The sequence below is a fragment of the Cheilinus undulatus genome, linkage group 1 (assembly GCF_018320785.1).
Source record: "Cheilinus undulatus linkage group 1, ASM1832078v1, whole genome shotgun sequence".
Lineage (NCBI taxonomy): Eukaryota > Metazoa > Chordata > Actinopteri > Labriformes > Labridae > Cheilinus > Cheilinus undulatus.
This window is the reverse complement of record NC_054865.1, coordinates 39,452,731-39,468,038: the sequence shown is the minus strand read 5'-3', so window position 1 is coordinate 39,468,038 and position 15,308 is coordinate 39,452,731. Positions and strand designations below refer to the sequence as shown.

The window sequence follows — 15,308 nt, the reverse complement described above, 5'->3', positions numbered from 1 at the left end:
TGATGTAGTAATATCGTCTTTTATTGTGACTGTCACTGTTGAAAGGGTTTAAAGCTGAAGGAAATATTTATAAACTGGTAAGAATGAGCTGTTAAAACCAGTAACAAGGGAATAAACCTACACTCAGTGATCACTTTATTAAGTACATCTGTTCAGCTGCACATTGACAAAGATATCTAATCAGATACTCACATAACATCAGAATGAGAAAGGTAACTTCTATTGTACCATAACACATCGTCTTGACCATGCACTGGTTGCTGCCATGTGATTGGCTGATCAGATACCTGAATGAGGAGCAGGTGTACCTAATAAAGTGATCAGAGAGTATATTTTATTGTCTATATAAATCACCAACAAAAAGGTTTTCTCATCTAATTAAAGTTAATAGACAATCTTTATATAAACAAACCATCTGTCCAATCCAAATAATAAAAATAATGATAATAATTAAATCATTAAAGTGATAAAAGCTTGGAGAGCCAGTGCGAGCAGGACGGCCAGTGAGCTGAGTGGATGGACAGCTCCTGAGATGTCATACCCGTAGCTCGTCCTGCAGGTGTTCTCCACCTCTTCATATGGAATCGGGACGTCATCTGGTGGCGAGCCTTTCAGATCGTCACGTACCTGAAACACAGATTAGAGTGTAAGACAAAGAGGCACAGTGAACAGAGCGTATGTTATGATTTTAAACTTAAGATCATATTTTTTATGCTTTTGACCAAGATTGGCTGGGATGGATGACCTATTGCTTTCATTCACACCTCTGCAACCGTCATGAAAGAAAAGAAGGAAATCGTAATATGATGACATGTATTGACATTTTCAGGATAAGATAGGCATTTCAGTGAAAATAAACATGCCTTTAGACAAATTTGTTGCACAATTATGTGAACTAAAGATCTTTGATTTTTGTAGAAATGACTAGAACGATTGCTATGGCCCTCCCAGACAGGAATTTGGCTCTCAACATGATTATTATGATGATTGTTTACTTTACCTTTCTGCTGCTATAATGTTTGTCGATAAATTAATGCTTACTTGAAGTGTCTCGTTCACATTCAGGTATCTTGCAGTGGTAGTGTTGTATTGTGTTTTCGTGGGGATAAAAGAAAGGATTTCCTTTCTACTACAATTACACAGTCTATACTAGTCAGATTTGTTGAACTACGCCTTCAACTCTTGATCAGCCAGGATGGTTTAGAAGGGTGTAACAACAGGATTTCACCTCAAGTATGACAGAATATTAGAACCACCTCCAAAAAAGAGGATCTGTTCATTATATTAAAGATGGTTTTTTTTAGGCTTTTTGGCTTTTTTTGACAGGATAGCTGAAGAGAGGCAGGAAATATATGAGGAGAGAGAGAAAGAGGGGGGGAAAGACATGCACCAAACAGCACCAGGACCGGGAACCAATCCCATGACCAGTGCACTGAGGACTATAGCCTCTGTATAGGTTCTTTGCAGTCCCATGATTCTGATGACATGTTGGGGATCAGGAAGTGAGGGACAGCCCTTAAGAATGAATAGGAATGGAGGAATGTTAGTACTTTAAAGCTTTCATTGGATCTATATACTGCATTTATCATCAGAAAATTTCTGTATACATTGAGTGCGATCCCAACACTTTACTAAAAAGTGATTTTTACCACAATTTAACAGATTTACCTGGCCTCGAGGTGGTCAGTATCATATTTTTTTTCAGTCCTGCAGGCCTTCTAGTGTCTAGCATGATGAAGGACAATAGTCTATAGGAGTCTTGTACCAAACTAAGAGGCTAGCTGAGCCCCTTTAACATGTAAATAAACCCCCATTTTGTCACAAACATGCTCTTAATACACTATCAACAGAATAAATCTTGTGGGGTAAGAGCAGAGTAATGGTGGGCCATTCACAGAAGAGCCTATGCTACGAAACAGCCCTTTAATCTGAGCCACAGTAGCTAGCTCCTGTTAGTGTGCCAGTTTCCTTTCCTCCATCCTTTGTTGTCATTTATCCACATTTAAAAAGTCAAAATATTACCAACATTGACCTATTCAGTTTGAATTAATTGTTGTATTATATGGTCAGAGGAAAAGAAACTTCTATTTTTATTTTTTAAAATGTGGCATTAATCCTCCCCTGATATTTTAAGGCTTTAAAGCTCCTGCGAGGAATGTCTGATTCGTGTTGATTTTGGCACCACCTGTAGACAAAGTTGTACCTTTTATCTCTTTGTTGATCTTGGCCTGTATTATGTGACAAAGTAGCACTTCCTATAGAAAACCCTCCTCATTTAACATGATGACACTGGCTGGTCAAACATATCAATTCATCTGAATCTTTTCTTTAGAAAACCTAAAAGGAAACCCCAAATGTAGCTTACCTCCTCTAAATCTGACTAGATGACAGCATTAGAAAGCACTTCATGAAAATTCAGTCTTGTTGCTGATGATCTTGAATTATTTTTTAGCTTATAAGAAGGGGTCAGTATTAATTTTATTTTTTTCACTGCCAGCTAAAACTTACAGGAGCTGAAAGTCACTTTAAACAAGAATAAATCTGAAAACAAACTAGGACGCCTCACTGGCAAACAGGACAGGAGGTTTTTGTGTGCTGCTGCTCAGGAATGCTGCTAACTGGAGCAAGCTTTGTGTGCGTGTATGTATGTTCCTCACCTTCTCAGCCTCTCTCATGACACGGAGCAGGTTTTCTCCCAGAGCAGCTTTCACCTCTCCATCAGTCCAGCCTCTCCTCAGCAGTTCAGCCACCACTTTGGGTACCTTGGACACGTCCTCGAGACCCTCTGGCACTCTGAGAGGAGGACATTCAGGGGATAACGTATTACCTCTTGGTGTAATTAAACTCTTTTATGCCTTTCATTATTGCAGTCATTCTTGTTTGAGTATTTTGTAATCACCTGGTAACACCATCATAATCTCCACCAAAGCCAACAATGTCTGCCCCGCCCACTTTCTTGATGTGGTCAAAGTGATCTGTGATGGAAGGAATCATGTGAGCAAAGAGGCTTAAATGATAAAATGTAATATTTAACCAGGTTTACTGTATAGTCACGGTCATTTCAGGTGTTTACCAGCGACATCAGAGATGTTAGCCCTCTTGCTGCAGGTCACATAGTCGTTGTAGAAGTTCACCATAACGATTCCTTGTTTTTCTTTCTACACACAGAAATACACACAGGATGTTACATGACTTGTCTCCCCTATAGATCACAGTTTCTGGGTCAGTGAGTTTTACACTCTGTCATTTCTGCTTTGTTAGGCAGGAGCGCCTCTCCAGAGACTGAGAGAGCAGATCAGGAACAGGCAAAGACATGACCTGAGCAGAGAGACGTATTTAAACCCACAGAAGTACATGAGGCTATTGACCTCTGATTTGTTATACAATACAGTAAGCATTTCCTGTTATTAATGTAATGCTCTTTATCAGTTTGCTGTTTTACAGTGCCTCACAATAGCTCTCTTCTTCTTCTTCTTCACCATTTTATTGCCTGTAACATGGAAACTATAATCCTACATGCATCATTGCTGGAAACAAACTACTCATTTTCCACCTTTAACCCTTCGTTGTTATAAAGCCCATTTACAGGTGTGTTATCGGAGGGAAGTAGACGCAAAGGTAGGATATGCTTCACAGCTTGTCATTTTATGACAGAAAGAGCATCTGTTGGTCTGGGTTTTATTTCATATTCAAATATCAGCTCATAAACATGCAGGCAAGTTTCAGGTTAAATTGTTTATCAACTTTTTATAGACATATAAACCCAAGAGACTGTGTTATAAATTAAACTCATAATTCCCATGTTTAAGGGCTTATAACCTCAAAAAAACAAGATACAATGAGGCATTTCATTTCCAAACTTACACTTCCCTTTGTCAAATTAAAAGTTTGAGATCTAACATTTAAAAAATGTTTTAAAGGTCACAAAAGTGTAGTATATTTAAAAGAAAAATGAGCACAGACTGATAATCTGGCCTTAATTCTTGTTTCTTCCAGACACCATTTAACATCTCTAAACCCATGCAGATTCATTTTTTGGATCTGTATGTTTGGTGTTAAACACTACAAAATAACTTTATTTAAAGGAGTATAAATTAATAGGAATTTGTTTGCACATCAAAATGACAAATCTAACTAAGTTACATCATTTATCATGTGTTGTACATTTTTTTTGCCTGTATTGGTCCCTTTATTAATTTAAATACAGTGCTTAACAAATTTATTAGACCACCATCCAAAGTAAGGTTTATGCCACAGCTGCCCTAAATTAACAGCATTGGTAAAAATTGGTAAAACCAAAATCATTTTTTATGTTTCTGCAATGGTTAATACACCAATATGTTGAAGCTCTTTAACCAAAATGATATTTCGGTGCTAGAATATCATTATTATTGTTATCCATGAATTTTCAAATTTACAGATTTACAAAAAAACTGAAAAAATAGTAAAGCACATTAATATTTCTTGATTGATATGTCAAATTATAGTTACTTACTTGCATTCCTGAACAGAAAAATTAGTTTTAGTGCTCGAATGTTATGCTTGATTCATTTCTGACTTCTCAGAGAAGCCCAGTGAGCCGGCTCAAATTTGGGTATAAAAAGGTGAATTCAGTTTGAAATTCCTCATTCCTGTTCAAAATGGTAAAACGTGGAGAGCTCAATGAAAATGAAAGAGTCTGCATTAAAGCACTTCATGATGCTGGATGGTCTCTGAGACAGGTGGTCTAATAAATTTGTTAAGCACTGTACATATACACAAATACATACTGAAGCTGTCCAAGTGAGCAGCCTGGGTTCAAATGTGACATGCGGCCCCTGTCCTGCATGTCATCCTTCTGGTTTCCCACTCTATCCATGGTTCACTGTCCTTCGTGGAATCTTCTTAAGTATTTTGAATACAGTACTTTCTCCACTTTCTAATGCTCACTTTAAGGCAGGGACATGCTCAGTTAGCCAGCTAAATGATTAAAGTCAGAACTGTTGGAAGTCCACATCAGAATTAAGTCACCTTAACCAATTCTTATTCTCACTTCAGGCCCACAGTCCTGGTCAGATACTCTGTCTATACCGTAATGCAGCCACCCACCACTAGTTGCTCCTGTATCAGTGCTTTGTGGTCACTACCATGCTGCCAAAATATTCTTTAACCTTTTAAAGCCAATTCTATCATATCTGATTCACAGTTTTGTGATACATCTATCTAATCAACATGACCAATAATTTCCTCAGAAACTTTTTCTATACAATCTGATAAACTATAAAAATGCCCTGCAGTGAGTTATCAGTCACAAGAAATGCCTTATGCATCAAATGTGATACAAAAAAGATTTCTGTGAAATTTGATGGCAATTTTTCTTTTCTTTTTATTTTCATAGAAGGGTAAATAAAAATCTCAATTCCATTTATAAGGCCATTTTTATCAGGCTTTATATCACTGATCAACAACCGGAGGCCCAGGGGCCACATCAGGCTCCCAACAGCTTCCCATCCTCAGAGGATTACTGAAATTTAGAAAATGCAGAGTGCAGAGGAAAAATACACATTGATGTATTTAGGATATCTTTTCTTTCTTTGTTTTTTTAATCTCTACAGATAATACAAGTACCCCCAAAACGGTTATGTTGGAGACAGACACATCTGGCTTCAGATGCTTTGATTAATTGAAAAATATGACTGACTCTGGTAAATAGTTGCTACTTAAAAATTGTTGTGTATGTACCTTTGATGTATATGGACTACATATCTTGTAATATGTTTTTTAGTTTGTCTGGAACTCTGTTTGCTGCTGTCTGTCTCAAAAAATAGATGTTTAATGTCAGTGAGGTTTTCTCCTAGTTAAATAAAAGTTAAATTAAATAAAAATGATTTATAGATTGACTTATCGTTTGATCAGTTTTACAAGGATCTTGTGTGACATAATCAACCATAATCAATAAAAAAAATCTTCCTTATATCAGCAGTCTACAGTCTTTAGAGGATTAACTGATGCAACTAGCAGATAAATCAAGAATTGGTGCATACCTACAATTTACCCTGTACTTTGAGTCCTCTGGGCCACACCCAATCAACACAAACACATTCAGACACAAACTCACCACTATCTTGAGGATGTCATCCGGGACGTTCCTCTTGTGCTTACAGATGGTGTAGGCAGAGGAGTGGCTGAAGATGACTGGAGCCTTGGACATGTCCAACACCTGGGTCATCACTTTTACAGTCACATGAGCGAGGTCGATCAGCATCCCCAGACGGTTCATTTCCTTAATGAGTTGCTGCTCAAGGCCAGAAAACAAGATCATCAGTGTATCATCTTGTCAAAGTCTTGAAACCTACAACCATTGCTATTCTTAATCTTTTCATGTACTAAGATAATTAATCATTGAAAATTATTTCTTTCAAAGTTGAATGTATCTAGTAGGATGAAAGGTATAAAAGAGGTATCTGATATTCAACATTATACAGCAGAGGAATGTATAGAAACGAAAGATGCCCTGACTCAACTGCAAGTGATCACTATTGACAATTGCTTTCAGCTGTGGTCACCCATTGTTAAGACTCTGCATTCGACAATAATAAAACACAAAATATGATCGTATTAACTGTGAAACAGCCAATCTCACTCACAGAGGATCAAAAATAAGTGATCAGGGTATCTCTTGTAGAAACCTTGACAGTTTTTATTGTGATCGCTAATCTACATTTTCATTTTCCCACACTAAATATAATCTAAGATGATTGCTCTTGTAATAAACCGAACTAGAACAAACACTTGTAAAACGTCAGGCAAAGTTTTAAAGACACTAATCCATAACTTATTACACTGTTATGTAATAATTTGACCATCCCTGCTTTAACGCTGACCTTGCCAAATGGAGACAGACCGTTGTGTTCTGATGGATCTGATCCTTCATCCACGAGCCAGTTATCCGCCCTGATGGAGGACAACACCGATTTCATGAGAAACCCCAAACAGAGTAAGGACAGATATAAAGATACAGTTTAGGACTTAATACTGAGACATTTTCTTTATTTCCTGAAGTTCAGTCATCCAAACAAGCCAGTCCCATTTACAGTTGGCTACTAGTATTACCAAATGTTTTTTCCTTTTTGTCAGAGAATTTGATCCTGATGCTGGAGTGCATTAAAAGGCCAACAGGAAATTCCCCACATCCCCCACAACACATCCTAAAACTGTAATGTCTATTGTTCACACAGAGATAAAACCAAGCCCAACTGAAAGTTCAGGTCATAACTACACAAATTACAAAACACAAATTAAAGCAGAATCTTGGGTATTTGATTAGATCTGCACAGCTTCAACCACTCCCTGAAGAAAAATAGCAAAAATAGCACACATTGATGCAGAAATAAAATCTACTGATGAAATAGCAAAGCCATATATATACAGTACACATATATATATATATATATATATATATATATATATATATATATATATATACAGTGCAGTTCTCTGGTAATTAGGTGATATTTTACCCTAACCCTAGTAAAATTTTGGCAATTCTCTGGTAACAAGGTAGTATTTTGCCCTCACCCCTAAAAACATCAACCTAACCCTAGTAATATTGTGGCAATTCTCTGGTATTTAAGTGGTGTTTTACTCTAACCCTAACCCCTTAGTCTATTAATATTTTGGCAATTCTCTGGTAATTAGGCAGTATTTCACTCCAACCCTAACCCCTAACCCTGGTAATATTATTGCAATTCTCTGGTATTTAAGTGGTGTTTTACTCTAACCCTAACCCCTTAGTCTAGTAATATTTTGGCGATTCTCTGGTAATTAGGCAGTATTTCACTCCAACCCTAACCCCTAACCCTGGTTATATTATTGCAATTCTCTGGTATTTAAGTGGTGTTTTACTCTAACCCTAACCCATAACCCTTGCAATATTGTGGCAATTCTCTGTGTACCTCAGCTTCATCCCACTACCAAAGACAAGCTTGTTAGGTTAACTGGTGACTCTATATTGGTTGTGAGTGTTTTTTTTTTTTTTTGTTTCTAAATGTCAGCCCTGCAATTGACTGGCGGCGAGTCCAGGATATACACTGCCTCTCACTCAATGACAGCTGGGATAGGCTCCATATATCCACATATTCATAGAGAAAGAGAGATGTGGTCATTGCCAACTTTACAACCAGCTGCCCTTTGGGTATGAAATTAAAAAGCCATCCTTGATTTGATGCTATAAATCAGCTTTGCTGCTGTTTTTTACCAGGGTGTGTTACAGGAGTGCGTAAGCGTGAGGTAGCGGACTCCCATGTGGTACATGATGCGCAGGGTGCCCAGACTGCTGTCAATGGAGTGACCCCCCTCCACCCCAATCAAACTGGCTGTCTTGTTCATCTTGAAGGCCGTCATGATATCTGTGGGATTGAGAAATGACAGATGGAGAGTGGTTTATCCAAGAAGCAGGGGCAGATCTGAACTGAATGGAGGTGACACAGCATTTAAAAATGATCTGAAATCAGCAGTGTGGATAGAGTGGACATCTTACCTTCACTACTGGTGGCAAACATGAAGTCTTCTGGGTATTTTTGACACATTCTGTGAACAACATCGATCTGCTCCAGTGTTTGTCTGACTGCATCTTTATACTGAGTTTCACAGGGGACGTATGCTGACCAGAACTAAAAAAAAAAAAAAGAGGTTAAAAAGAGAAGTGTTTGAACATTCACCACCACTGTGAATCTAGTGGTTAATGTTTTTCAGTCACATTCTTTATAATGCTAGACTGTTTATTTTCTTACATGTTGTTCAAACAGAGCCTTCAGTATGAGATGGAAGAATCTGATTTACAAGATACACTATATAACTGTGATGGAAATTAATGACAAGTCATCAATCACAGTAAACATTAAGAGAACATTTCCTGATATATAGTCCTGATTATACTGATCAAGGATAATCTAAATCAACTGTTTATAGCTCCTGTGAAGCAGTTTTCTGCTGTCAAATGCAGTTAGTCAAACACCCTTTTCCATACATTACCCTTTTTATAATCCAACTAGCAACTTGAGAAGCGAGAATGGAGTTGAGGATGGAAAGCTACATGTAAAACTTGATTGTTAGTCACCTTTGCATATTGATAAATGTTTATAGAAATTAAAGTAGTGCTAAATCATCTTCAGATGAGAGTAGATTGGTGCTGGGATCAGTTTCAGTGGAAGTGTTCTACTTTTTCTACTCAGTATCTGCTGAAACTCTACTAGATGATGCAACTCAATCCAAAAGAGAAACCAGACCTCAAAAAAAAAAAAAAAAAAACAACAACAACAACAACAACAACACCTCAACTTGGAGTACTGAGAGATATCAAGCACAAATCCGATACCTCTTTCAATTATGTATACTTAGTAAACTAATCCCTGGGTCATTTAATGAAAACAGCTTAATGACACTGATAAATATCTCATGCAATGGAAGGAACACATATTTTCATCACGTACTATATAAGATACACTGTTATCTTTATTATAGACAGCCTAGGGGTGTAACGATCCATCGATCTGGATCAATATATCGATTGTTTGAGCAATGATTCAGTCAAATCGATTGAAAGTATAAACATCGATATTAATCGCCATTTTTACCTTACGCTTTTATTTTGAAATTTCCCCCACATGCTTGGTTATGACAGTTTCCGCCCATCCACTAGTCACAACACCATAGGGGTGGATAGCAGGTAATGGCTAGCAGCCAAGAGATTAACAATATTGTGTTTTTTTCCTTTATGTGAAAAGTAACAGATTGTGGTAAATGGGTTCAGAATATCGTCTGATATCAATCGCAGGCCCCTAAATTGAATCAAATCAAAATCGAATCATGGCAGACTCTGTGATATCGGCAAATATCCAATCGTTGTTCTGAGACCAGATATTGTATCGTATCATGATGAAACTGGTGATTTACACCCCTAAGACAGCCTGCTGCTGTTGACTTGTCCATCTACAACTGTGTCAGCGATCAATATCAGCCTCACATCTCAATGACATGACGTGCAAAGTTTTTGTGTCTGAATCTATTATTTCCTTTTGTCAAAAATGTAATTAGTTCATGGTAGGTATCAGCGTATACAAAACCTATGTTCTTGAATACATTTTCAGTGTTTTTGAATGATATAGTTAATTTCATATTTTGGCATCTCAAACCCTAAAAGTGTCAGGTAGTGCAACTGTCCTAGCAAATGAACAGATACTGACACCATTAAAAATGGAATTTTAATTTCTAAAAACTCAAATGAGAATATTTTGGCATGATTTTATTGTTGAAATCTTTGAACTCAACAAATGTGAAAAAAAAGTTAGTAAAATCGTTGAAAAACTTTTGTCCCAGATTTAGCAAGTTCTTAAATATCAGGGTCGCGCAACCGTAATCATGGGAATTTTATTTTTAAATGACGTGCGAACAAAAAGCTTGTGACATAATTTGTCATTGATTTGACTCCAGCTAACACTCATGGACAGGTGTGATGGTTTGTATATTTCTCTAATAAAGATAAAAACATTTCCTGTCAGACACGGGTGGCCAGGTACACTTTCCATCAGGTGGTAAGACCTGTGCAATACTGCTAAAAATGTATTTACTAGAGGTGTGACCAGACACTTATCTCATGAGACGAGACAAGACAACACAAGACAAGCCAAGACAAGAGGAGACGAGACGAGATGAGACAAGATTTGGGCCCAGGAGACACGAGACAAGATTTTACACTTTTTTTATTACAGAAAAAAATACATGAGAGGAAATTATGTCCTTTATACGGCTGAAAGTAATAATAGCAAAGCATTCAGGTCTATTCAGAAATGTTTAAACTCCTCTTGTACTGAATAGGCTATCAAACCTTACACACAGTTTGTCTTGTCTAACTGAGTCAAACTGTACATTTTAATGCTCTTCAAATAAGACCTTTTATTTTAAAGTCTACCACATCTTTATTTTACTACACTAAGCACTTATTGCTACAATAATAATAATAATAATAATAATAATAATAAAAGTATTTAGATCATTTTGAAAGTCATTTAAAAACTATTTTCAACAGACTGAAATGTAAAGAGCTGCATCAGTAAAATCAAATTATTTCTCATCCTCTTTGAGGACATCCATATTTAAAACACTCAAAAGAAATATTTCTGACGATAGCATGTTTGTTTTTTACAGTAATTTAGAGAAATAGATTATTTTATCGTTTTGTGGTCTTTTTTATCTTATACGAGCTTTGACAGTGTTGGACACAACGCACAGATGAGTGTGTGTGTTGGTAAGTGAGTGAGTGTGTGCCTCTGCTCTGTCTGCTGTCAGACAACAAACAGGGCGTGTTTAACTGGAGCTAGAATTTTGCTTTTTGGAGCTAACAGTGGACTCTATGGCGCTCAGGCGGAGTTTGTTTAGCTAAGTTTACTGCTGCAGTATACAACGGCCCACACATGTTGAGCTTCTGATTGATGATAGCACAGCCAACAGCTGATGGATGAGTGACTGACAGACGGTGAGACGAGAAGGAGACATGAAGAAGCAGCAACTGAATCAAAGTTACAAAGTCACACATAGCAGCAGTATGAGTGAGTCTGCACTATAAAAAAATTTTATTTATCAAAAAAATTAATGAGTTCTCTTTATAAAAAGTAACATTATGTGTTAAAGTATTTGTCTGTTTACTTTGAATTAAGCTGCAAATGTCAGGTGGTGCAACCAGTGTTTTAGGTGGTGATACTACGAAATGTGAAAATATATGAAATAAATATTATTATTTAAAGCTCTTGAAATGTTTACTTTTCTTATAATTAGGTATATGTGGTAACACATAAAAAATAAAAGATTAATCACAGTTTTGCTCTAGTGAGCAGGTACATTTCCCATGTCAAGTGGTACAACCAAGGTAAAACAGCTACATTTTATTTTACCATAAAATTCCTCTTTTTTAAAAAAAATATGTGTCCACTTTCTAACAAGAATAAATGTAACAAAATGTGTGAAAGTGTTTGCCTGTTTAATTTTAAATAGGTTGCAAATGATGATGAGGCCTATGTCACTGACATGTTTAGAGTTGTCAAAAATTCTGTATATACCACACAGGCAGTGACAACTGCTTTGTTAGAGTACTCATTCTCAAACTGAAGCTGATATAGATCAGCTCAAGAACAGAAGCGGGGAAGACAGGCACTCTAATCTTATGTTATCCACTGAGAAGGACATCCCCGTCTACTCAAACAAAGTCATTGACATCTTCAAACACATGGCCAAAATATGAATTCTACCTTAATTCAAGCCCCCTGACTACCTCATATCCCAACTAAGCTGCTTGCTAAGAAGTTAAATATCACTGAAATCCTCTTGTGTGTACATTTGTGAAATAAATGTCAGAATAGTTCATAAATCCTCTTCTATTTTTCTATGGCGGTGTAGTAGTTATATTCACATAATAAAATGTTTAATCCTAACCAGGATTTCCAAGCCTCAAACACCCTGAGACCTCCATGGAAGTCATCATGAGTCTGGTTCGGTTTAAGGTTTCTGTCTGTTTGGTAAAAGGGAGTTTCTCTTTGCCACTGTATCTTAGCTGGATCTGTCTATGTGCCGTGTTCGTGGTGGATTAATGGCCTTAGTAAATGATATATGAGAGAGTACGGTCTAGACCTGCCCTCTTTGTAAAGTGCCTTAAGATAACATTTCTCATGAATTGGTGGTGTATAAATAAAGAGTGATTGATTGAAGTAACATTAGATGAATATGAACAGAATACCTAAAACCCTTGCAAAGTGTACTCAGTATGACTGAAAGTTCTCTAAAAACTTTTAAGTACAAATGTATTGTTAGAAAATTCAGCTTAAGTGTTTAAAGTAAAAGAATAAACTCTTTTGTATTGTTTCTGTATTTTCTGTGTCTTGCATATAACAACATAATTCTACAAGCATTCAAAGTGTTAAATGTTCTAAACTGTATGGTTGTTTAAGGTTTAGTTCACTGAACACTGTTGAAGTATTCATGAGACATTGAAACTGATCTTTCTTTTTAGTATGTACAACCAGAAATCTGATTTAAACATAAATGTATCATCTGCATATGAATCAATCTCTTAAAGCTTCGTACATTTGATAACATGGAGAGTAAAAACAAGGTAATGTAAAACTGTTGGTCCTTTCCAATTTCTTTTCAGTTTATATTTCAGGCATTAAGCATTATCCTGTAATCTTCAAGCCAAGCAATGCTACACCATGAGAGTTAGACTGGCTTTGATCAGGTCATTTTGGGTTAGAGGGGTCAAAATTTGGGAGTTTTGTTTCAATCAGAGAGGATAAAACGTGCGCAGGTATAAGCTGCTAGGCTTATTTGCTTGAAAAGGCTTTGTTCACATGGCTCCAAGTTCAAATTAATGCCTCATCATTTTGCATGACATGATTTCCTCATTGGGGCTTCAAGGAGGCGTAAACCAAGCCTTTATTCAATTAATTACTGTGGTTACCTGGACCTGAATTAAACACACTGGAAATTTTGCATGAAACAGGGAGGAAACCTGTCAGAGCAAATACAATATGTGCTTGGAGATTTATCTGGATATGAATCAAAGTAAAGGTGATATAGCTACAATAAACAACTTCATAGTGAGAGAAAAGAAACTATTTAAATGTATATCATGGACATTTTTCTGAAATGAACAATTTATTTCTTGCACTTGAACTTTCCCGTTAAGTCGTGTGTATCTCTAAAGCAGTTTTAACCTGACCCGGCCTGATGCATTGACAACCAGTTGATGCGTGGTCCTTTTTATTGCCAGTACATTGTGTTCTGATTGTACCTGTGCTCCCAGCCGTCCTTCTTTGATCTTTTCGATGTTGGTGTGTGTTGTGTTCAGCTTGTCAAGATCCACGTTGTTTAGCTGGTTGTTGAATTGCTTTCGAAGTTGCCAAGGCAAGTCATTATGTCTGAAAGACCAGAACATAAAGATCAGGTCTCTCACAGAGCCTTTCCACCAGATTGTCATCATCTGTGGTTTGACAGCAGGGAGGAGCTCAGCAGCAGAGAGAAGAAAACGCTTCCAGAAGTTAGTTTTCACACAGTCTTTATGGTGTTGTTTCTCAGACATAGAAAATAGATTATATAAAAGATTGTACTCGGCTTTATGCAGATGAGGATACCACTTACCCATCGATGAGAGGGGTCTCAGACATCAGTTTCAGAGCTCTGGTCAGCAACGGATCCTCAGCTGAGCTGACCACATAAGAACAGACCCAGAGGGGCAAAAAAACAGCTGAGACAACCTTGAAGAGCATTTCAACACACTTTGGCTTTCTAAAGTGGCCCTGAACTTTTCTCTGCTGTTATAGAGCAGTACAAGTATACTCCTCCACTTTTCTTCTAGCGTTATGTAATCTAATCACTGCTGTAAGAACAGACTTTTTATCTGGTTAAAGATCTTCTTTTCTTTTCTATCTATGAATTCTTTGAGCTTCTTACTCCGCTATTCTGTACTTTTCTATCTCAATATGTCTTTGGATATATATGCTCTGCCGATCGCTCCTCCTCTCTGAAGTCTGCTTCTTATTATACCTTTAGTGGTCATAAACACAGCACAGTAGTTTTTACTGTCCCGCAGCTCTGAAGCTGTTATCCAACATGTTTGTTAATGAATAATTAACCTTTCGACAGCTTTACTGAAGTTCACACGCGCTGACAGGAATGCTCACAATCATTAAAACATAAATTGCAACATCATTATCAACATCCATGAGCCAATGACAACAGTCAACATAATCACATCAAAGTCCTCAAAGTCATTGCATATTTTCAACCCAATCCCATCATCTCTCCTCAAGGGTTTCTGTATGACGTGCTATTTTTTTTTTTAAACAAATGCACCTTTAAAAAAAAACAAAAACAGGGGGCGCAGGTGGCCTTGAGGTTTAAGGCGCACCCCACGTACGCAGACGGCCAGGGTTCAAATCCGGCCTAAGGGCCCCTTACTGCATGCCTCTCCCCCACTTTTGTCCCTGTGTTTGACTCCATCAACTGTCCTCTATCAAATAAAGGAACAAAAATGCCCAAAAATAATGTGTGTTTTTCACTGGCAAATCCATCTTGCAAAGCTCCCAGAAAGTGACAGGACCAATCAGTGACGAGTGGCAGTACTTTTGGGCATGGCGGAGTCGTGACGTAAGCAAGCAGCAACAAGATGCCAGTGCCATTATGGCGGAAGACATTAAATGCTGCTAAAGTGCCAATTCTATCAGAACTTGACAACATCTCCTCGTTAAAAGAAGAACAAAGAACAGCAGTGAGTTGTTTTC

At 37.2% G+C, this 15,308-nt stretch overlaps 1 protein-coding gene across 1 annotated transcript; it reads right to left on the bottom strand.

Annotated features, from left to right (window-relative positions):
- On the bottom strand, window positions 1–15,124 carry dpep1 (dipeptidase 1). Its single transcript, XM_041792147.1, has 10 exons — window positions 14,167–15,124; window positions 13,820–13,946; window positions 8,519–8,651; window positions 8,237–8,387; window positions 6,864–6,933; window positions 6,098–6,274; window positions 3,074–3,158; window positions 2,900–2,975; window positions 2,658–2,793; window positions 1–627 (listed from the first exon to the last, which is right to left on the bottom strand). Exons 1-10 carry the CDS (start codon window positions 14,292–14,294, stop codon window positions 451–453), a joined length of 1,260 nt encoding a protein of 419 aa, XP_041648081.1. The 5' UTR covers window positions 14,295–15,124; the 3' UTR covers window positions 1–450.
- Window positions 15,125–15,308: the final 184 nt, after the last annotated feature.